The sequence below is a fragment of the Melitaea cinxia genome, chromosome 17 (assembly GCF_905220565.1).
Source record: "Melitaea cinxia chromosome 17, ilMelCinx1.1, whole genome shotgun sequence".
In the NCBI taxonomy this organism is placed as follows: domain Eukaryota; kingdom Metazoa; phylum Arthropoda; class Insecta; order Lepidoptera; family Nymphalidae; genus Melitaea; species Melitaea cinxia.
The window spans coordinates 15,571,554-15,596,523 of NC_059410.1; the positions used below are offsets into that span (position 1 = coordinate 15,571,554).

At 34.5% G+C, this 24,970-nt stretch overlaps 1 protein-coding gene across 1 annotated transcript in view; it reads right to left on the reverse strand.

The window, feature by feature from the left end:
- LOC123661566 (glutamic acid-rich protein) overlaps positions 1–6,879 on the reverse strand; it is a 33,040-nt gene extending 26,161 nt beyond the window's left edge. Inside the window, exons 1-2 of the mRNA XM_045596521.1 lie at positions 6,604–6,879; positions 4,966–5,274 (exon numbers count right to left, since the gene is read on the reverse strand). Of these exons, the coding sequence (XP_045452477.1) occupies positions 4,966–5,274; positions 6,604–6,760 (466 nt within the window). The 5' untranslated portion in view covers positions 6,761–6,879. The remainder of the gene's footprint in view (positions 1–4,965; positions 5,275–6,603) is intronic.
- Between the last annotated feature and the right edge of the window lie 18,091 nt (positions 6,880–24,970).

Sequence of the window (24,970 nt, forward strand, 5' to 3'; positions counted from 1 at the left end):
AGAATTATATATTTCAACTAACTGACCCCACAAACGTTTCTTTGCCATATATGTTATTAACCCGCTTAATCCCCCCCCCCTTTTATGACTTAGGGGTATGAAAAATAGATGTTGGCCGACTCTCAGACCTACACGATATGCCCACAAAATTTCATTAAAATCGGTCGAGCCGTTTCGGAGGAGTTCAATGTTTAACACCATGACACGAGGATTTTATATATTAGGAGATGTTACCTATTCTTGTGAGAATAAAAGCAGACAAAACTGGCTTTTTGTTCTTTTTGTCCATGTTGATGTGTAATGACTGTACTGTATGCATCACGTAAAATTTTATCTCAGGAAGTTTGATGGAAGGTACCATCCTGATACACCATTTAGAAGTGCAGTTATTACCCTATAAACCTATACATCTATCCATTTAACATACGTTTCAGAAGCGAATGATTTATGCAAATCGTTGTCAGTCGTACTCGACGACAGAGCGTTTCAACACCGAGTCACATTTCACTTAGTGTATTTAGACACCATTAGCACATAGTGGCAGAAGCGACAAGGAAAAATAAAGACAACCTCTTTTTACTTCGGTTTTATTTTTTTATTTTTTTAAATAATTCTTATTTATGTCATAAGACATGTCCAGAATCGTCCCTTAAGTTTTATAATAATTTCTTGCAATGCTATAACCAACTTCGATATTTCAGGAACGGTGGAATATTGAGAACCCATTTGCAACATCAGACGTGGTAAATATTCCGTATTTATATTTAAATCATAATCCACTAATTTTAACGCAGTTTTATTTTATTTGAAAATAGATTTACCATATCATTGACTAGATCTCAACATCCAACACCAGAAACGTTAAGAAAACTTAGGATTTAGACCTTCCAATTATTTGTCCAGAATTTCTTAAAAAACTTAAAGTACCCGCATTAAGAAAAAGCGTTAACTATCTGCCTCGCTCGTCGCTTCTACATTAGACGGAGTGACCAGTGACCTTAGCAAGTGACAATGGTACGTTAATACTTTTGTTCTTGTACAAGAAGAAGAGGCCACTCGGAACGAGTTACTTGAGACGCAACGCCTCGTGAAAGCTGTATTTGCATTTACAACGCAACATATTAGATCGACAAACAAGATGTCACATCATCTGTCATATTTCGATTGACATGTTCACGAAGGCGAATCTGATTGGGACCAGTTAAAATCGGTTCTGCTTTTTTTTTTCTTTTTAACTGAGATTTCAGTACTTTGTACACGTACCTATGCGTCAACAAACGAGAAGTAAGGTAATGAAACTAAAAGGACTAAACTGACGACCTCTCATATATAAAGATACTAGCTGTAGTCGCAATTTCATAAGCAATTATCGTTCCTAAGGCTAATGGATAGCCTATATTTTGTTTGTCTACTTGTACCTTCGGCAACATACTTCATTAATCCTGGTTTTTATTAAATACTATTTTCATATACTTTGTTAATGCTATATATATGTTACTATATCTAGTTTTTAAATGTAAATCTAACGTCCTGTGCTAGCAGCATTTGTAAAGCTGCGGACTGCAAAGCAGCTATAAGCTGAGTCTACAACCTTTTCACCAGCATTTTTTCTTAAATCTCTGTAAATTAGACTAAGAAATATTTTGTTTTTTTTTTTATGCTTGGTGAATAAAGGTCTTTATTATTATTATTATTATTATAAGAAACTACAATGACAATTTAAGATGAGCCGTATATTTAAGCATTTCAGTATATTCAGAGTTCCAAGTTATTTGAGCCAAACACTGAAGGTAAACATAACATCTAATTCTGAAATCTCAAATCAAACGTCTTAAAATATTTACGAGATAACAATTCAATACTTTCTATTCAAGAGTAAAACAAAAGAAACGTTAAATATCCCATTTCACTTATGAGCGCGTGTGTGCTTCTGCCACGCGTTTATGAATTATAAATTAATTACCAAATACATTTTGAATTTCATAATTTCGCCAAAAAATTAAAAAACTATTACAGGATAAAAACTGTCCAGTGCCGTAGCTCATAGTATAAACTATAATCCTGCTCTGTTGAATTTCAATTCATTCCATAGTTTTATCGTGATGCGCGATCGAAATGCAGACGGATAAAAAGAAAATACATTTTTGGCAGAATCATAATCCTATACTTAAAGACCTATTACTATTTTTCTACAAGTTAAGATATCAAGTAACTAAGGCTAAGGAAATTAAGTATAACACCATACTAATATGACATAAATGATCAATCATAACCTGAAAAACATCTCTCTTCAATTACCATTGAAGAAAGATGTCGAAATTTTTTTTTAAGTCAGTGTTCAATATCTGAAGAATGCTATAAAAACGCATTTCTACACAATACAGTAATTCTTCATTGAAATTACTAGTAAATATCCCAGTACCGTGCACAAACATTTTCTTTTATCATGACCAAATTTAGGAGAAGACTTTAAATAAGAATTGTTAAAAGTTCCGACTTGATTTAATACATGTCTTCAATTTTGTCGTATAACAAAATAAAGCGGGTGATACAATCAAAAAACGCGATAAGGCCGTCAATTTTGAAAGCCATCTCGAGTTTGCGAGAGAACCTATTGCATTAGTAGGTCATGAGAGGTCAAGTGAAATTTTCCTGAAGATATTATGCGACTATTATAGAAGCAAGATAAGACCGTTTAATTAGTTTTGGACTTTGGTTCGAAAAACTCATCTTGTGTATAAATCCTTGTATTTTTTTTTTACATATTACATTTGTCAATAATCGACACGTCCAGTACTTGCATGGACTTGAGTGCTTTAAATAAGGGTACCGAAATTACAATAAATATTTTAACACCGGTCACAATACTTGGCTTATTCATTCAACTCCGAAAAGGAACTTCTTTAAAACCAGTTAACGTAATAATTAAAGATTATTATATTCTATTTAATGAATCAAATTATAATTAACTAAAACAATAAAACAATAATATATATCTATATAAATAAAAATGAATGTTTCGGCCTATTTTTTTTTTTTGTATGTTCCTTAAGGCCCACGGAAGGTTTATATACAAAAAAAAAACTAATGTTTACTATTAACTTTTGAAAGAACGAAGTCTGTACGGGCAGCTAGGTAAAACATAAAATATGCCTGCTATTCGTATGGCTAAAGTAAATGCTGGTACATTATTACCTATATATTGTTACAACTAAAAACAATGTCCAACGTCACTCTCAGTTTGATCGCGCCTCTTATATTTATATTCCTGCCAAAACAAGACGTGTGTTTAGCAAACAGTCTTATACTTTCAATTTATTTAAATTTTAATAGCCGTCGTCAAATCACCCCGGATATTCACACACCGTGCAATTTACGTCAAACACGAAACAGTAGCTGGAGCACATGTGACGAATGAATCATAGCAATTACTAGGATACTAGGAAACATCAGGAACATAAACCAGATGCAAAAAAACGTTTCATAATGAGGTCATTTAGGAACAGTGGTTTCAGTTTAGCTAACTAGATCCCTTAAACGCCGACTTCAATATCTCTAGGAGGATATTTTAAAATAAACCTGTGACATTTATTACTCGCTACGCTTCAGCCTGTAATATCCCACTGCTGGCCATAGGCCTCCATTAGAGATGGATCGGAGCTTAATCCACGACGCTGCTCCAATGTGGGTGTGCGGATATATTCCCTACTATGAGTAACGATCGCTTTAAGGTATACATGATAACAACCGGGACCGACGGCTTAACGTGCTCTCCGAGACAAGGTGGGGCGACTCACAAGAACTGCACAAACACCCAGACCACGGCAAACATCTGTATGGCAAATAAAATCCGATCGAACCCGCAACCGCCAGCGCAACAGCTACAAACCACTGCTGTGACCATTGCGCCACAGGTTGATACACATCAAACAGGTTTTACTTATTTTAAAACTGTATTTTAAAACAAGCAATAATCAATGCTATCTAATCTATATAAAAAGAGTGACAGGACATTTCAAGAGTAATTTACTAATTAAAAAAATAATTTTAACACTTTCTTAAATGTACGAGTTTGAAGGTATACATAATATCTCTTCTAAATGCAGTTATCTCCTGCCTAGTTTCAAAAGTACGTTAATGTAACTAAATTTAATTTAACGTAACTTCTGGAAGAACACAATGGATTATTTCAAAAAATATTTTTTTAAAAATAGAATTTCTGGCCCTTTTTAAAAATTTCACTTCGCCTTAATATACGAGCTACTCTGGCAACATCCTAAACTATTTTTTTTTTTGAGACTAAAAAAACGTCGATTAAGTGAAAAATTAATACTAACTGCCGCATACAACAAAGGCTTATGGAAATGAATTCTTTTTCTCATTTAATGTTTTTCATTGTAAATTACAGCCATGTTTACGCGCTTACGAAACGTATGATACCTTACGACTTGCGGAACGAGTCTAATCAAAGTAGCTTGTTTACTTAAAAAAGTCAAAATTTAGGCTAGGAATTATTTTTCACGTGGAATGTGATCTATTATACCTACAGAACCTCCGATTTGAAAGAACGCAGTAAGGAGTCGAACATCTTGTATATAAATATTTAATATTTAACTCTTCCATGTTTAAAAAAAGAGATGTCTCATAAATTAATTGCCATTTTCAATATTCTATCTCTGGTATTGCCTACTAGCGATAGATTTTTGGTATAATTTGAATGAAGCTTACGTCAAAATTCCATCTCTACTAAGCTAATTCAAAGATAGAGAGAGTATTGAAAGTTGCCGTTAGTTGGTATTGTATTTTTTGGAGGCCTAAATATGGTATTAATCTTATATTACTAGCAACATTTGTGTAATTATTTCACATAAACTTAACTCTAAATTGTTAGTAACAAAAACATCAAAATCTGGTTAGACACGGTTTAGTCAAAAACACTTATCATGCTTAAAACCAACAACTAACTGTCTAGTTGATTCCAGGAGCTCGATCCAAAGTGCGTACTCAAACTATACATTGGGACCCCGAAATGTTGTTTCAAACACGAACTATTGCTATTCTTCATAGTTTCCATTAACATCTTCGTCGTCTTCCCGACATTCTCGTTACGTTTGACAAAAGCTACTATGTCTATTCCGCACGTATCGTTGACTGCTTTGTGACATTCTGAGGCCGTCTTTAAAGTGAAGTTTCCTTCACCGAGGGCTGAACTGCAAACTTCATTTAGGAGCTCGAGGACAGCTACTTCCCTTTCGAATATCACTTCACAGCAGCCTATTAAAAAGCTCTTATAATGACACTATAAACTTTATATAGGGACATAACGTCAACTGTATATAAAAGACAAAGTTATTCTTTTTTTTATTTAGTCTAAAAACAGTAATATTCATAATTGCAGCCAAAAAATATTTGATACATATTAAAATATGTGAACTGAATAATCAATTGTAAAGATTTCAAATTGCTTTTAAATTATATTCATTTATGTAAAACTATAAAAATACAATACAAAATTAACATTTTAAAAATTAATACATCGATAAAATAGTGGACTTTATTTAATTTCAATTCACAACTAACTCACAATAATATATATTAAAATACATAATATGTGTTTAAAAAAGCTAAAATAATAACTTTAAAACTACAAATAGTTGCCATTAGCTTCATACCATAAGTTGAAAAATATTATTGTGTAGTTAGTCAGGCCTTGACTCTTAAATAAATATAGTACCTACAAACTAAATAATTCCACAACTCTTAAAAACTAAATTTAGTCAACTGTTGACAAGTCTTTAAATTAATTTTCATCAACGTAGTAATAAATGATATATCCTTGATAAGTGCTTCCCGTTTTGAGTAAATTTTATAAAAATCATTATTACATGTCTAGCAAAATAATATTTTTTACATAATTTAACATTTTTTTATATATTATTATCAGTATTACAATTTATCCTCATTTTCTCATGGCCATATATTTCTATGTTTAATATTATTGTTTTTATTTATCAGCTATGGAAGTGAGTATATCAATTAATTACTAATTAATAAAAATAAGGATACAGAAATGTTTACAAAAATAATTTCAACAAATATTCCCAGGTTTTAATAATTTCTAAATCGTTTACGTTGTTACTTTAAAAATATTTTTCTTAGATAATAAAAAAATGTTGTTTTTGATTTTTTTATTCAGAAAAAATATAATAAATGCATGAATGAAGACAAACTGTACCTATTTTTTTTTTTAAATATGCACTTATATTTTTGTCTTATGTAAGTACTGACCACATTCCGATCTGATCTTTTATAAACATTAATGCTTAGTCAACAACTGGACCGACGTATATTTGCATAGGTAAATCTAGTTCTCAAGAATAGCAAACATAATTATCTACTCATCTCGGAGAACTTTCGACTCTGCCTTCATTATCAGAGTGTTTTACGAATTTAACATGTTAAATATATTCATTGTGGTATATTAACACCGAAAATTAATAGTCTAAAATATCGAAAATTGACGCGAAACGTATAATTAGATTTAGAAACGTGCATCGGTCCAGCGATATTGACATTGAGCTAGAGTTAAAAATACCGATTTACCTGCGTCCCGGTCGAACTGGTTCGGCTTCAGCTGCTCTGAAGTGTGGCCCAGGATGAGCGGGGACAGGATCCTGGGCCACAGAACGGCGAAACATCCAACAACAATCACTAAAACGAACATCGTCTTCCGCGGCCCTAGCACCTCGTCGTTCGCCATTCTGTCGTGTTTTCGTATTCGTAATTCACGCACAGAGCCAGTCGCACTCTACGGGAACATCGTCGTATGTGATATAAATAAAGATTTTCGGCCCGACAGCCGCGAGAAAGAGGAAAGTGCGCACTGACAGCTGTCAGACACCCTCCACCCCGCGTTACGGGAGCGATCGCGATACAAGTTTGTTTTCGTTACGGGAGCATCCATAGTCTTCTGCGCAATCTTCTCTCGTCGAACGCCGGCGGATTGAGCTGGCTCGATGTGACACAGCCGTATATCACAGTCAATCAGCTATGCCGACATCTTGCCTTCCCAGCCACCGGCTCGTTTTACAGTGAAATCGTCGGAGCGGTCACTACGTTAGTTTAAATATTGACAGAGTGAATTAGCGTTTGGCGGACGAGCGTACGGCGCTCGCGGGCAGGCCTCGGTACAATATGCCTGGGCGCGGAGGCGGCGCCGGCTATTAACCCTTCCCCACCGCGGCATGGTCTACACGCGCTCAGATGAATACCAATTAGACATTCTATGTAGGTATTTGTCATTAGACTGGGACACGAAGAATAAGGTACCCCCTTGCCTTAGATGTACTTTTCCATTGAGCTCTACCTTAACCACACTCATTTACGTTGGTCACACGGGATCGAGTACGTCATTTGATTTTAAAGTAGTTAGATGAGTGTTGGGTCAGAGGTATTTTCTCATCCACTAATTAGCTAGGCTTAGTTTTATGGATGGTTACCAAAGGAATATTAAATGAGTACTTTGCTCGTAGTATAAATTTGTTTGATCACTTCAAATCAAACATATTACGTAGCTTCCAATGTAAAGAATGGGTCGTTTCATGCAAACTACGATAAGAAAAGAGATAAATCTATAACTTCAATTAATTAGTTTACCATCATAGTTGTAAGATTAATTAATTGATGTTATAAACAATACAATGTAGGAAAGTGCCTATGTATGTGTGTGATTAAAATTATTTTATTAAGTATGATTTATAGCAACAGCGTATCGTAGCGTATGCGTATCGACATTATTTTATTAATTACATACAGCTACAATTTGCCTATTCTTAGAGTAGGAATTAAGAACAACTTTCTATTTCAACATAAACATAGGTAATTTTTTGAATCAAAAACCCAAGAACACATTGCACGGTGTGTAAGGCGGTAAAACGAACGATATTTTTTTAGTTCGACAGTTCAACGCATTTTTATTCAGGTCACACACATCCCCTCCCACCGAACAATGGTTGGTAGCACTCCTTTCGATGCAGGAAACGACGCACGCGCATGCATTACAAAACACCTAGGACGGCCATATTTTAAACTAAGGAGCCAGTTGTAAGTATGCCTGGATGCGATAGACAGTCGCCATAAAGGGTACATCCTGGTTCATTTCCGTTCATCAGTTTTGGTCCAGGAAACGCGTGATTTAAATTCAAGTTGATTCGTAAAACCTTTTTCCGTACGAGTTTAACACCCTCCGGTGGAAATAAACAACTCGTAACGGCTCCGAATATTCCCGTCACGTTTGAGGCTTAGCGTATCGAGACGACAAAAACTACCTATCGCTAGTTAAGTTGAAGTTTTTAAAAGCCTACGTTATAATTTCTTAAGTATTGATATACAGACAATAAAATTGTTTAACCAAAAACTAGGAGGCTTCGTAAAAATCACCATTCAAAAAACTAAATGAATTTAAAAAAGCAATCTTGTCTCTTATTTTAACTCTATAAACTTTGCATCAAATATAATCTATCGATTTATCTTATTTATTTATTTTTAATTTTCATAGAGAATTTTATTAATAGTTCAGAATTTAAGACTGTTTTTAAATACGTTTTCGAATTAATCACCGTTACCTTTAATTCTGAATCTACAATTTATTGTTACAGTCTAATTATCCATATACCCTACCCTATTTTTACTATACCTATTATTAACCGACTTCCAAAAAAGGGGAGATTCGATCGAGATTCGATCGTTTTTTTTTTATGAATGTTATTTTATGAAAGTTCTGAGATACAGAACTTTTGACTGAGTGGACCGATTTCGATGATTTATTTTTAATCGAAAGGTAGTGCATGTCACGTGATCCCATTTAAATTTGATTGATATCTGACAAGGTATTTTCTTTTCTTTTCATATCTAATAATGCGTACTCTGTGGCTACGGTACTAAAGAATATAGCCACCCCCTCCTTCCCGTGGGTGTCGTAAGAGGCGACTAAGGGATAACACAGTTCCACTACCACCTTGGAACTTAGAAAGCCGACCGGTGGCGGGATAACCATCCAACTGCTGGCTTTGAAATACACAGGCCGAAGACGGGCAGCAGCGTCTTCGGTGCGACAAAGCCAGCCCTGCGGTCACCAACCCGCCTGCCCAGCGTGGTGACTATGGGCAAAACACATGAGTTCACGTTATTTTTGGCTTATAGTTGTGGAGGCCTATGTCCAGCACTGGACTGTATAGGCTGTAATGATGATGAATGCGTATTTACTAGACTATTTTTTCGTAGGTAACGTAGGTCGACGTTGTATTGTACAGCAGTTGTTTAATCGGAACCTGATGTTTTTCTTGTGGTGTATGGTGTATAGGCTGTAATGATGATGAATGCGTATTTACTAGACTATTTTTTCGTAGGTAACGTAGGTCGACGTTGTATTGTACAGCAGTTGTTTAATCGAAACCTGATGTTTTTCTTGTGGTGTATGGTGTATAGGCTGTAATGATGATGAATGCGTATTTACTAGACTATTTTTTCGTAGGTAACGTAGGTCGACGTTGTATTGTACAGCAGTGTTTTAATCGAAACCTGATGTTTGTCTTGTGGTCCCATTTAAATGTAATCGAGATATTATTTCTTTTTGAGTAATCTTATGTTTTCGTCAACCTACGTTGTATTATTTGTCGATGTAATTGAAGTAAGTTTTTTTTTTTGTTTGCGAGTAAAAACAAATTATATAATGTAATGTTACTAAATGTAATCAAGACAAAACAGGTTACTCAAAGCAGTCACAGGTTATTCTGACGATAGATAAATGTCAACAACTTTATATAAATTACCGCCTTCAATACGGTGCTGATTATTTTTAGAGTAACAATGACAATTAAATGGAGCAAGTTAAGCTGTTTTTCGACATTCCTCGCATTTCATTCGCTAAGCCTTGTAACAATGTAATAAGTGATTAGGCGGTTTACATTACTGTAGAGGTTTTTTTTTTACTTATTTTTATTTAGAACGCATGTTGTTATTTTTTTTTAAGAGAGACTTGAAAACATCGGTTTATATAAAAACTCCTTACGGACGGAAGGTTATCGATTGTAATCTACAAAGGACTGCAACTGAATTTTTTTAATGACAGATTTGTTTGATAAATAATACGCTTCAGCCTGTAATATCCCACTACTGGGCATAGGCCTCTTTCCCCATGGAGGAGAAGAATCAGAGCTTAATCCACCACGCTGCTCCAATGCGGGTTGGCGGATATATTCACTACTATGAGTAACGATCGCTATCAAGTGTCCATGATAACAACCGGGACCGTCGGCTTAACGTGTTCTCCGAGGCACGATGGGGAGACCCACAAGGACTGCAAATACACCCAGACCACGGCACCAAAAATAATAGTTGCTTATATATTATATGTTGACTTTTAATGCAAATAATTGTGTTTGCTTGCAAACGAAAAAAAAAACCGACTTCAATTACATCGACAAGTAATACAACGTAGATCGACGAAAAAATAGTCAAGCAACTACGCGTTATCAAAGATTACTTAAAAAGTAGTTATCAGATCTCGATAAAATTTATATGTGACCACATGATAAACATCAGCTTTCGATTAAATTAAAAATTATCTAAATCGGTACACCCAGTAAAAAGTTATTACGGATTTTCGAGAGTTTCCCTCGATTTCTCTGGGATCCTATCATCAGATCCTGGTTTCCTTATCACTGTACCAAACTAGGGATATCCCCTTTCGAACAAAAAAAGAATTATCAAAATCGGTACATCCAGTAGAAAGTTATGCGGTATAATACAACGTAGGTCGACGAAAAAAGCGTCAAGTAAAAACGCATTATTAGATATAACTCGAAAAGCAGTTGTTAGATTTCAAATGAATTTAAATGGGACCAATTGACACACACCACCTTTCGATTAAAAGAAAATTTGTCGAAATCGGTCCACACGGGCAAAAGTTCTGATGTAACATACATAAAAAAAATATATATATATATATATATATATACAGTCGAATTGAGAACCTCCTCCTTTTTTGGAAGTCTGTTAAAAAGAATACTAAATTTTTTAACCAACTTCTAAAAAAATGAGGAGGTTCTCAATTCGACTGTATTTTTACATTTATGTAAACTCGGAACTTTTAACAGGGTGGACCGATTTCGATGATTTCTTTTTAATAGAAAGATAGCGTTGTCCCATTTTAATTTAATTGAGACCTTTTAAGTTACAGACAATAAATAATAATGCGTATTTACTTGACTACTTTTTCGTCGATCTACGTTATATCATACCACATAACTTTGTACTGGAGTGACCAATTTCAACATTTCTTTTTTCTTCGAAAACTGGTGCTTGTCATACGGTGCCATTTAAATTGATTAAGATCTGATAAGTACATTTGATAACGCGTAATAACTTGACTATTTTATCGTCTCCCTACGTTGCTTTACTTGTCGATGTCATTGAAATCAGTTTTTTTTTTGTTTGCGAGTAAACACAATTATTTATGTCTTAAACTTGCGTTATACATTTTTAGATAAATGTTTTTTTTTAAATTACATTTTAATATAAAAGCAATTAATCCCCCCCCCCTATAACTTAGGGGTATGACAAGTAGACGTTGGCCGATTTTCAGATCTACCCGATATGGTTTGGATGACTGCCGAGTTTCTTGCCAATTCTTCTCTGCAGAATCTACATTCCGAATCGGTGGTAGCTTTACTTTTCCTAAAAGCATAATCATTTTTAAAGTTTTAATTTTTAAAATGACGATTCGAAATTGCTCATTTCAATAAAGTTGTTTTTGGTTTTGTTTTTGATTTATGCACACAAAATTTCATAAAAATCGGTCCAGCCGGAGGAGCATTGTAACTAACATTGTGATACGAGAATTTTATATATAAGATGAAGTACAACTCAAAATCAAAATCAAAAACAGCTTTATTCAAAAGCACTTTCGAATATTCATTTTACAAATTAAAACTTTATTTAGTTACTTTAATTTGAAATAAAATCAAATTTAGACTATTACTAATATTTTCATTCAAATAAAAATACTCAGTACTTGGATGAACAATGTTTCGACTTGTACCTATCAAAGTAGGTATGTCATTAACGGGAAGACGCAAATCAATTATGAAACAACCTAAACATTTTTGAATATCATATCAAAAATTGACCGCTCCAGCGGGATTCGAACCCGCGTCTTCGACATACCGTGTCGACGCTCTAGCCAATTAAGCTATGGAACGATATACTCGCCAGAGCGAAACTTTTGCTATGATGATTTTTACTTTCGGTTTAAGCGAACCGTGGCGCCGTCTATAGTGAGTTCTTTACAGAGACTCGTAACTATTCAAAGTTTCATATTACAATGAAAATCTTTGACAGGAGACGACACCATGCTATTTTTAATATGTACGATTTTTATTTTTGTGTTACCCACAATTAGGAATTCTAAACATTTTTGAATATCATATCAAAAATTGACCGCTCCAGCGGGATTCGAACCCGCGTCTTCGACATACCGTGTCGACGCTCTAGCCAATTAAGCTATGGAACGATATACTCGCCAGAGCGAAACTTTTGATATGATGATTTTTACTTTCGGTTTAAGCGAACCGTGGCGCCGTCTATAGTGAGTTCTTTACAGAGACTCGTAACTATTCAAAGTTTCATATTACAATGAAAATCTTTGACAGGAGACGACACCATGCTATTATTAATATGTACGATTTTTATTTTTGTGTTACCCACAATTAGGAATTCTAAACATTTCGAATCCCGCTGGAGCGGTCAATTTTTGATATGATATTCAAAAATGTTTAGAATTCCTAATTGTGGGTAACACAAAAATAAAAATCGTACATATTAAAAATAGCATGGTGTCGTCTCCTGTCAAAGATTTTCATTGTAATATGAAACTTTGAATAGTTACGAGTCACTGTAAAGAACTCACTATAGACGGCGCCACGGTTCGCTTAAACCGAAAGTAAAAATCATCATATCAAAAGTTTCGCTCTGGCGAGTATATCGTTCCATAGCTTAATTGGCTAGAGCGTCGACACGGTATGTCGAAGACGCGGGTTCGAATCCCGCTGGAGCGGTCAATTTTTGATATGATATTCAAAAATGTTTAGAATTCCTAATTGTGGGTAACACAAAAATAAAAATCGTACATATTATGAAACAACCTACCTACAAAGGGATATTAAAAACGGTGGTACAACATTGTAATTGTATTCCTTATGAAAAAATTGCAAAAATTATTTAATAGTTTTATGCTTTTCCCTTCATGTTTTTATTTTATTTTATTTATCTTCGCTTCAGCCAATCATAGTCCATTGCTAAAGGTAGGCCTCTCCAAGCTCGCGCCATACATAACAGTTGTCCGCAACACTCATCCATCTTCCGCCGCCGATCTTACGCATTTCGTTGATCTAGTGAGCCGAAGGATTTAAAAAAAAAGTTTTTTATTGATAACAAATAAAGGTACAATTCACACTTTTACAATTAAGGTGCTATAAAGAAATGTATTCACAAATAAAGTGCACCTGTTATCTGAATTGTATTTTCTAGATTGAGTATTTGTTTACAATTGAACAATATTCACTTCTATTATTTGACAACCGCTCTATTGTAGTGGTGTGTGAAGGCGCCTAAAAACCGGCGGTTTGCCGTTAGGGATGGATATTTGTATTTTTATAAATATTTTTTCCGGTTTGGACGTGTGTCCTCGTAGGTCTCCCCACCGTGCCTCGAAGAGCACGTTAAGCTGTCGGTACCGATTGTTATCATAAATGCTTAATAGCAAATGTTACTCATAGTAGGTAATATATCCGCCAATTCGCAGTGAAGCAGCGTGGTGGATTAAGGTCAAATCCTTCGCCAACGTGGAGAAAGAGGCCTATACCAATCAGTGGAATGTTACAAGCTGAATTGTATATTTTTCCTGTTATATTTTGAAATATTCACAATCTGTAAATTTAAGAGTTAAAGGATATGTTTTGGGGTAAGACAAAATCTAGTGGCCTGTGTGCGATACGGGCTTTTAAACTATTAATTTGAGATGGCTACATTGAAGGCAATACAGAATCGCTTGCATGTGACGCTACCTAATACAATTTTATTAGATTACTTTATAATAGATATAATACTACTGATTTATATAATTCTTGCGAAAGGCATATTTCAAATACTCAACCTGTTAATCGAATCCTCTAAGATATAATGATATCTTTCGAACTTAATACTAGATTATAATTATGTACGACTGCTATAGCAAAAAATTAAAGGTTTCTGTAATAGGTATATATATAAAACGAGTGTGCTTTAGACTACACGACTGAAGTAAATCTTCTTCAGTAATAGGCCTACACAATAGGCCTGCACTGTGTCTGAGATATATGAAACTTAGCTGGCTAGGAGAGAAAGAGAAAATGAAAATATGTGCTCGCACATCTCTCTGTTGCTCCGTTTGCCACACCCGATCACACTTTTCGTAACGCTCTCGTAACTTATTCACCATCTTACTTCCCAAGACAAGCGTAATTACGCAATTTACGTACGTACGTAAAGAAGTTTTATTTCAAAAACAATTTCTCTGTTTACCCATGGTTATGATAATTATGATATACATAGAATGCTTCGTAAGAAAATAAAACTGGCGTTTTTTTTCATTACAGCCTATACAGTCCACTGCTGGACATAGGCCTCCACAAGTTTACGCCAAAAATAACGTGAACTCGTGTGTTTTGCCCATAGTCACCACGCTGGGCAGGCGGGTTGGTGACCGCAGTACTGGCTTTGTCGCACCGAAGACGCTGCTGCCCGTCTTCGGCCTGTGTATTTCAAAGCCAGCAGTTGGATGGTTATCCCGCCATCGGTCGGCTTCTTAAGTTCCAAGGTGGTTGTGGAACCTTGTTATCCCTTAGTCGCCTCTTACGACACCCACGGGAAGAGAGGGAGTGGCTAAATTCTTTAGTGCCGTAGCCACACAGCATACAATTACGTTATAAATAGTTCAAATTCAAAATATCTATAATCTGAGCAGGCACTTTAGAGGTTTCTAATTACGACGTAGGTAAATGCACTGAGACTTGATATCGTGCTTCTTAGCCAAGCCAAACCTTTAAGCCAAGTATGAATAAATTTTAATGATTTAATTTGAGCTGTACACAGCGATTAACTAATAATATAAATTAATCGTGTGTTATTAATTAATTATGTATAATTTAAATAAACAGAAAGGGCGTAAGGCACAGATGTGTATCCGCGTTTGTACTGCTGCCACGATTCCGACAATCAAAGGACACGATTCTATAGTTTTAAATAAACAATATCTTAATATATATAAATCTCGTGTCACAATGTTTGTCCGCGATGAACTCCTAAACTACTTAACCGGTTTTAATCAAATTTGCACACCGTGTGCAGTTTGATCCAACTTGAAAGATAGGGTATATTTTGTTTTGATATATGTAATTATTATATTTAAGAAAAAAATAAGGCGATACGAAGTTTGCCAGGTCAGCTAGTTCGTATATAAGTACACCATTTAAAACATCTCTAAAATATAGAAGAAATGTGTGTTGCTTTAGTGGCACATAATTCCGTCCAGCACGTAATTATGACAGACCGCTATGGTTGAGTAAGGTATTGAGGGTTTTTTAAAGTACCTAGCTAATAAATTTCTATAGAATGTGAAAAAAACAAAGAACAAAAGGTTTTTTTTTTGTTTAATTTTCTGTACTGTTACCTAAGAGCGGCAACACACCACAACTCGTCTAATGTTGCAGATGTCCATGGATGGCAATAACGTAAGATCGGGTGCAGCTATCTGCTTATTTGCTAGACTTCAATATGCATGCTAATAGGTAGCAGCTTCCAAATGTCTTACCAATAAGCAAAAAAAGCTAGGGGGTTATCTTATATCACATATCCCTGTTTCGTTGGAGAACTGATTTGTACAAATGCGGACACACTTCCTTATCTTGGGTTTTCTTACGAAAATAGCTCTTTTGAACAAGTGTTTAAAATAATATTCTCCTTGAATGCCATCTGGAATCAACGTGATTTTATTTACTACTAATTAATAAATAAACATAAATAGTAATTTTGAGAATATTGTCATAAAGATTTGTGAGAGTTTGGCAAATTGTACCAAATTTTTTTGAAACAAGTAACCGTTGAGTTCCTAGCCAGTTCTTCTCAATCGTTACCTACGATTACGTACCTACGTTCGGCAATGACGTGACTCATTCAGGGGGGAAACATACCACGCTTGGTTATATAGGGCCGGGGGGGTGGTCTTAGGTTTTCGTCACGTAGTGAATAATCTCTAGGAAAATCGTGAACGAAAATCTATTTTCTTAACTTCATGTTTGAAAAATCATTTAAACCACACTTCTGAATTACTACGTGAAAACTCGAGGGGGGTCTTAGCAAGTACTACGGGTAATCACCAAGAGGGGGGGGGGGTTAAAAAATTTAAAAAATGGGTCATGTAGTCGGTAGAATTAGAGATAGTACAATTATAAAGTGATAAATTATAAGAATTTATCTAAGCTTTTTGGGATGCAACCTGCGCTAACAAAACACTTGCTCCGTCTCTCCGTGTCAATAAAACAGCTTTTAGCCACAGGATTGTCAAGGAAGAGCGGGAGCTACGGCGGAGAAAGCTGAAACGACTAAGCGGCACAAGTTTTCGTCACTAATTTGAGATTACATCTTTTTATCGTTTGCAATCCAAAAAAAGATTTAAAAGATTTAATTCCTCGTTTTATCGCCTCCACTGGTGACAAGAGTGCTTCTTGGTGGTGCTTTTTTGCCCAGAGAATCGGCATAGCGATTCAATGAGGAAATGCTGCCAGCATTCTTGGCACCATTCCGCGCGGATATGATTTAAAGCGCTATTGTCAGAACAAGTAATATTCTAAAATTTCGAAATGTGCGTAGTACCTCGAAGCCTTGAATAAAGTATGCTTTATTGCGATCTAGAGGAGGTCTATGTCCACCTTAGTAGTAGTTAAGACGCATTCTACTGAAATAGGCAGAAATCTAATAATAAAGTAGATATTATAAGTTTAAGTTAATTTTTTATGGTATCCCTATCGAGTGGGAGTCGCAATAGATGAATGGGCGGCGAGTGATGCAAGTCGTGACTCATCCCGCCAATCGTGTGATTACGCCCTCCGAGCTCATGGCGACGGCGACGCACGATCGACAAGAATGCATTGTTAATACCACAACGTGAGCTAATTGAAATTAAACATCCAACGGTGTTAGATGTAGTTCAACTACCGATTAAGTGATTTAAGTTAAGTTAGTTTCAAGTGTATTGTCTAATTCACCCCCTGCTGACCTCTGGTAGCGTTTGTCACTTATGTGCAGAATAATTACAACTTTTAATTTATCGGTTGCGAATATCTGACAGGTAAATTGAGTTTGATGATGAAACAGATAATGAGTATTTATAAAATACGTTTTTTATCTGTTGGATAGTATTATATTTCAGATATAGATCTTCAGACTATCTCAATGACAGATAAATTAAATTAATTACTGACTTCAACGTAAAATATTTTTTATTACAAAAGTTGCCAACAAGCGTACGGTAAGTAAGCGAATAACGTACCTTATAGACGCCTACAACACCAGGTTACCCGGGACCCTCTCCAGAAGGTCTGGCTACATTAAACGATTTTGAAATTCCCAAAAGACAATTCTAAGTAATGAGCTTAAACAATTTTTCAGTTGAGTGTAAATGATACGTAGAGTCGAGAATTAGGACATATGTATGGACATATATATTAGGACATAAATACGATACAAACCTATTCGTTATTATTTAGAATTTTCTAAATTTTATACTTTTTTCTCTATTCGACGGGTGTAATTAAATCTTTTGAGATTTAACGTTTTGGTAATGTGTCGGTTAACATTTTTTATATTTATAAATTTGTTAATTTTATCATGTTGATACATTCTATACAATACTTTCTATACGTTTGTATATTATGTCACTATTTTATTCCTTCTCTGTTTCTTTGTAGTGAACAATAAATAATACTTATTTATAAGTACTAGTGGTCGCTCAGTGGTTGAAATTCGGCCATAATTAATTTAACTAATAAGTTTGAATATTATTAAAATTCTGTTCTATCATAATAAACAAAAAAGTATATATGCGTGGGTGTATGAAATACATGGTAGTGTGTGTAATATTTTTTATGTAATATATTTTTTTACATAATTTAAAAAAAAAATATTAGCATTCTGCACACCTTCTCTATACAAACTATAACTGTGCGAAATTTCATACTCCTCCGTCCACGCAATTTTCGTAATAAAGGGTCAAAGTGTTAGCTTCACGTATTAATATACGATACGAGATATAGATTACGTATGTACCTACCTATATACATAGTAAAAACAACAGAAGTTGATATTAAAAAGATAAATATGTACAAAACGAATTCATTTAGATTTCAATAAAACTTATATAAAGTAATGTCATCACTTCTAGACAGATAGACGATTAAAACTAGAACCATGAAAAGTACACACGATTTCGTGCATGAGATTTTGCAGACGTCGAATACAAACATGAAGACAGACAGACAGTCAAACTAGCAAAAGTTCTAAAAAAGTCTATTTGGCTGCTTTTGCTCTATAATTCGTTTCTCATAAATGTTCTCCGTGTACAGATATCGACTGGTTAAAATCTTTTGTAGGTATATCACGATTCAGCCCGTTATATCCCACAGCTGGCCATAGGCCTCTTTCTCCATGTAGGAGAAGGATTGTAGCTTAATCCACCACGCTGGTCCACTACGGGTTGGCGGATATGTTCCCTACTATGAGTACCTAACGACGGCTTATACTTATTTATGATAATAACCGGGACCGACGGCTTTTACGTGCTCTCTGAGGTACGATGGTAAGACCAACAAGGACAGTCATCCAAATCGGAAAGAAATATTTGTACAATTACAAATATCCATTCCGAGCGGGAATCGAACCCGCAAACCGTTGCGTTTTATACGACTTCACGCACCATTACACCAGCTGGCTTAGACAAGTGGCATAAACGCTAAACAAATAGAATAATAGAATTCTCAATGTATGGGAATGACACTAACATTCGACATGTGATTTTTCACGATTGAGATTAAAAGTCTGCCAAAACGCAATGGAAAGAAGTAGTTTAGGCATAAAAAGAGGAGATAGAGTGAAATTACAAGAAATCAAAAAGAAAACTAAATTTAAAAATGCAAACAGTCTACAGACAGCTTAAATGGCATTGGACGGGACATAATATATGTAAAAAAAAAGTAAAGAGAAATGGACTAAGTTAGTAAAAGAAATAGAGGAAGACAAGCGAAAAGATGGGAAGATGACTTCAAGAAAATAGCTGGTCCGGTATGGACTCGCTTAGCAAAAGATAGGAATACGTGGAGATCTTTATTAGAGGAGGCCTTTGTCGACAGACATCTGCTCCACACAAACCCAGTTACCGATCATTCAAATACAAGTCAAATTTAATTAAATCAATTTGTTTTTTAGAAAGTAGGCATGTATTATATGTATTAATGTTAAGGAAAGAAGCACCAGTAAAGCTTTTTGAATTTTATTTTATTTTATTTATTTTATTTTATTTATTTATTATTCCATTTGTCTAAGACATGATCACTTAAAGAGTCAGAGTATTACTAATGTAGAGCGTCGTTGTAGCTTATATATGTCAGGTCATAAATTAGACTATAAAACGTCTCACCATGACTTTTACAAGCTGTAACCTTTCAAATTTACAAAATACTAACAAAAAGTATGTGTATTTTTTAACCGACTTCAAAAAAAGGAGGAGGTTACTCAATTCGGCCGTATATATATATTTTTATTATGTATGTTCGGGGATAACTCCGTCGTTTATGAACCGATTTTGATAATTCTTGTTTCGTTTGAAAAAGAAATATCTCTAGTTTGGTAACATGATAAGGAAACCAGGATCTGATGATGGGATTCCAAAGAAATCGAGGGAAACTCTCGAAAAGCCGCATAACTTTTTACTGGGTGTACCGATTTTGATGATTTTTAATTTAATCGAAAGCCGATGTTTACCATGTGGTCACATTTAAATTATATCGAGATCTGATTACAACTTTTGGAGTAATCTTTGATAATGCGTATTTACTCGACAATTTTTTTGACGTTGTATTACTTGCCGATATAATTGAAGGCGGTTTTTCTTCGTTTGCCTGCAAACACAATTATTTTACCTGTACTGAAAACTGGAAAATGTCGCTTAAGCTCGAAACAATTATTTTGCCGCTTTTACCCAATATTAAAATTAATGTGTCTACTGTTGGTTACCTAGTCAATGGTGTATTCTTCGTGCACGAATCCGACTCGCACTTGGCCGATTTTTATTTCTCAGTATTTAAATAAAACAAATTTGTTAACTTAAAAAAACCATGCTTTTTAATTGTAAGCATTAAGTCTTTAATCAAATCAATTCTATTATAAAATAAATCATACACTAAACCTAAATTTATAACTTAAAAACGTTACATTCGGTAACTATTAAACACCAATAAAAAAAACTAAATCAAGCAATTAGTATTTCAATGTGGTATATATATTTCACAGGTCACCGCTTATATAAATACATAGAGCTAGAGCCGGTTTCACTGGATGTGGGTAATGTTTATCCTGCAAATAAATTACGAATAGAACTTACTGCTGTAGGTAGAATAGACTACCCCAGCCGGCCTAGCATGCATACAACGAGATATCTCTTGACGAGAGAGAGAGATAATGTCTACATCGAGTATTTTCTCGATTACCCTAACATGCGCACTACGAGAGACAAAATTCTCTTCCGAAGACTTCGCCTTGTCGAGTAGAGAAACATTATCAACCATAATCACAACTGAATATCATTCTTATTTCTTATGTCGTAAAGTTGAATTTACAAGGTTATTGACCAATCGTGCCAAACCGGGATGAGCCAACGTTTGTATAATTTCAAACGAGTGACACATGTTTTATTTTACAATGTTCTCGGCCTTTTGGCTAAGATAAAAAGTGTATATCTAATTTAAAAAATCAAATATGGAAAATAAAACGGCGTAAGTAAATGAATTTAATTATATATGTAAAACAATATGCTCGTGTTGTGCTTTATATCTTGTCGCACATTAGATAATTGTAATTCTATCACGCATTGTTTTTTTTTTTTAATTTTTAAATTTTTTTGAATTTTTGAATTTTTTTTTTTTTTGATTATTGATTTTACTTTTATTCTATTTAATTTTATTTTTAGGTATTGATTTTTTTAATATAATTTTGTTTTGTTTTTTATTCTGAATGTGGTCTTGTCTTGTTGTACTAACCCAATATGGACTTATACTTTGGTCTGAAGTAAAGTATTATTATTATTATTATTTAGAATAAGAAGCAACAGGGCGCAAATATGGCACACTTCACTCGACTTTTCGCATTTCCCGCTCTTCGTATACCGAAATTATATAATTATAATAGGGAAACGCCATGGTATACAAAAAATAGGCACCCGGTTTTATTTATTTTTTATTTATCGTCTTTCTCGTCGATAATATTGAAGACGAGAAGTTTCTCTTCCTAAAACGTCAAAATTCGACAAAATTACGATGTCATGTTAGCTTCCGTAGAGATAAATATCACAGATCACTAAAATTTAATGATTATCTCTTCTTGACGTAACGAGAAGAGTATTGCGTGCACGCATGTTAGCTACTGTAGACATAGAGAGATAATACGAGAAAAGGGGTAGACAAAATTTTGTCGTGGCGCGCATGCTAGGCCGGCAGGGGTTCCTAATATTTTTTAGCCGTTAGCGCGCTAGCTACTTGACATATATACAGTTAAAACAACTCTACTATACAATAATAGCCGTTAAGTAGATAGGCATAACAAATAAAATAACCTCAACAAGAATTTAGAATTGAAACAGAAAATTAAAATAAAGAAAAAACAAAAATAAAACGAGAACAATAACTTCTCAGTCAAATAAATGTGAGGGTTGGTCTTGGTAATTTAAACGCTCTCTCTTTATTAACGTTATCGTGTTTATCGCATAAATATACCTGGTTGTAGCATAAAATCTGATTGAGCAAAGTATCTGGTATTATACTGCACTAACAACACAAATTTTCACATTGAAAAAACTGTACACAGGTATGGGAGCTGAACATATGGCCCTTTTGTACTTCTGCAAAACGATTTTTTCGCATGGAAATTTCATATCGTGTATTCGAATTATAAAAAATTAAAGTTACATTTTATTGTTCAGTAAACCTTCGCAACAATTTCGTAGAGCCTAACTTCAACTTATATTATGCGTACTATAAGTACATATCAACGAGTGAGTGATAATAATAAAGGATCGATTCACAGCGCCCCTCTTTACTTTCTACGCTGTAGAAGGGAACCGCGGCGTGCACTATGGAACACCCTTGACTAGCCTGAGGATCTATTTCACCAGATGTGGAGAAAGTTTATTCTGTAAATGAGTTACGATCAAACTTTAAATACAGGAAGTAGATAGGCCTTTAACACCTGCTTAATCTCAATTAATCAACTACAGCTTTTAGAATCATTTTCAACCTACTTCAAATAAGGAGGAGGTTACTCAATTCGACCGTATATTTTTTTTTAGTTCGGGGATAACTTCGTCGTTTATTAATCGATTTTGATAATTCTTTTTTTGTTTTTTGGAAAAAAGATATCCCAAGGTCCCCAATGTAGGCTGTACCATAATAAGGAAAGCAGGAACTGATGATGGAATCCCAGAGAAATCGAGGGCAGTTATTGCATATAGAAATATCTCAAAAATAGAGTATATACAGAACTCGATGATGAAAAAGAATAATACATCAAAAACTTTTATCTGCATGATATCATCATCATATGTCAATAACCATAGCCGGTGAAACAGGCCCAATGTTCCATATCGCCAAATGTTCAAACGTCGCGTGCGCATATCTCCGCGTGCGCGGCGCTGGACGCGATCAGAATTATATATCTACTTGTATTTCGAAACGTTAAATATACGTACCCTACACGTAGTTACGTGAAACTAAGTGTGATGCCTCTAGGTCCTTGTGAGATCGATTTATTTCATTTAAATACTTTCTATAGTTAGTTTAATATAAGAATAAAAAAAATCGAAGTATTATTTATATATCATTTCCTCATTCGATCTACGTCAAAGCAACAAAAAAAAAGGAACACCATAATGTCTACGAAAATTACTTGTTACTTTAGTAAGTTATTTTTCCTGTTTTAAAAAAATTACAGGCTTTGGTTTACTAAAAGTATGTTGCAAGTTTTCTTACAAGCTTTAAAAAACATTTAAACTTAACAATGCTATTCTGTATTTTTACATGCGAATAAGAATTGAACTTGAATTGTAAACTTATTTTAAATGCCTATATTAAATCGTTCCACTGTAACGTGACTTCATATTTAGCGCTCCATTATATGACGTAGTGCCGCCATTTTGACATATTCCCGCTAAAAGTACTGACCTTGAAATTGATAAATGGAATAATTCTACATATAGTATTGAGATATTGAAAATAAAACAATAGAAAACTTTAGGAAGTCTTAATTGGGCACTATAAGATAGTACAATTAAAGAAAAGTGATATAAAGAAATATTATAATCTAATTTTAAAAGTTCAAAAATTATGATGTAAAAAAATTATGGCTCCTCCAGGGTTTAACCAAAATAAACCCTGACTTGTACCTTTTAAAATCGTTTAATAGCTGAATGGTGTCTAAAATAAAACTCTAACAAAAACTAAACTTTTAAATATGACAATCTTAAGTAAGATAGTGTTGCGGATTATGTCCCTATCTAAATTTATAAATAGTCTTTTCTCCATTACTGATAACACAATTCTTTCTCTCTTATAATTTTCTAGGGTCTATTTCTTAGGACCTTTTATTGGAATTTGCACCTCTTTGGTAAGGATGCTATCTGTGACAACTTATCAGAAACCGGTGACACAGGCCCTAAATAAGAGTTAGCAGAGTCTATATAATATAATACATATAAGCTATAGTACACTTTCATCATTACAGCCTATACAGTCCACTGCTGGACATAGGCCTCCACAAGTTTACCCCAAAAATGGCGTGAACTCATGTGTTTTACCCATAGTCACCACGCTGGGGAGGCGGGTTGGTGACCGCAGGGCTGGCTTTGTCGCACCGAAGACGCTGCTGCCCGTCTTCAGCCTGTATATTTCAAAGCCAGCAGTTGGGTGTTTATCCCGCCACCGGTCGGCTTTTTAAGTTCTAAGGTGGTAGTGGAACTGTTTTATCCCTTAGTCGCCTCTTACGAAACCCACGGGAAGAGAGGGGGTGGCTATATTCTTTAGTACCGTAGCCACACAGTACATAGGACACTTTGCAAATAAAAAATAAATGATATTCTTATACAACAAGAAGACAGTGACTGAATTTGATTTTTTATTGCTTATTAAAATAAAATTAGTCATGAGTCAATGCAGTTAAACAATACGACAAAGGCGTTGAAAAATATGAACAATATTATAGACAGGAATATTACCACCCAATTTGTCCACGAAACCATTTGCCAAACCACCCAATGAGCAAACAACAATTGGTCTCCATATTGAAAACAGTTGACAAGTCGACCATATTGGAAAAATATTCACGTATACAATTACTCATGAAGTTCGTAACATATTTCACACTTTAACTAGAAAGGGACAGCAAATATAAATCATAAAATTCTAAGAACAAGAAATACATCCATCTCTTTTTGATATTATTATTAACTTATTTTATATTCTAACTTATGGTACGACTTTGATTTAAAAGTATCGGTTGTAGCGTCCTCCATTTTGTGCTATAAGTATGCAAGTCGCGTTTCCCGCCAAAACCGTTC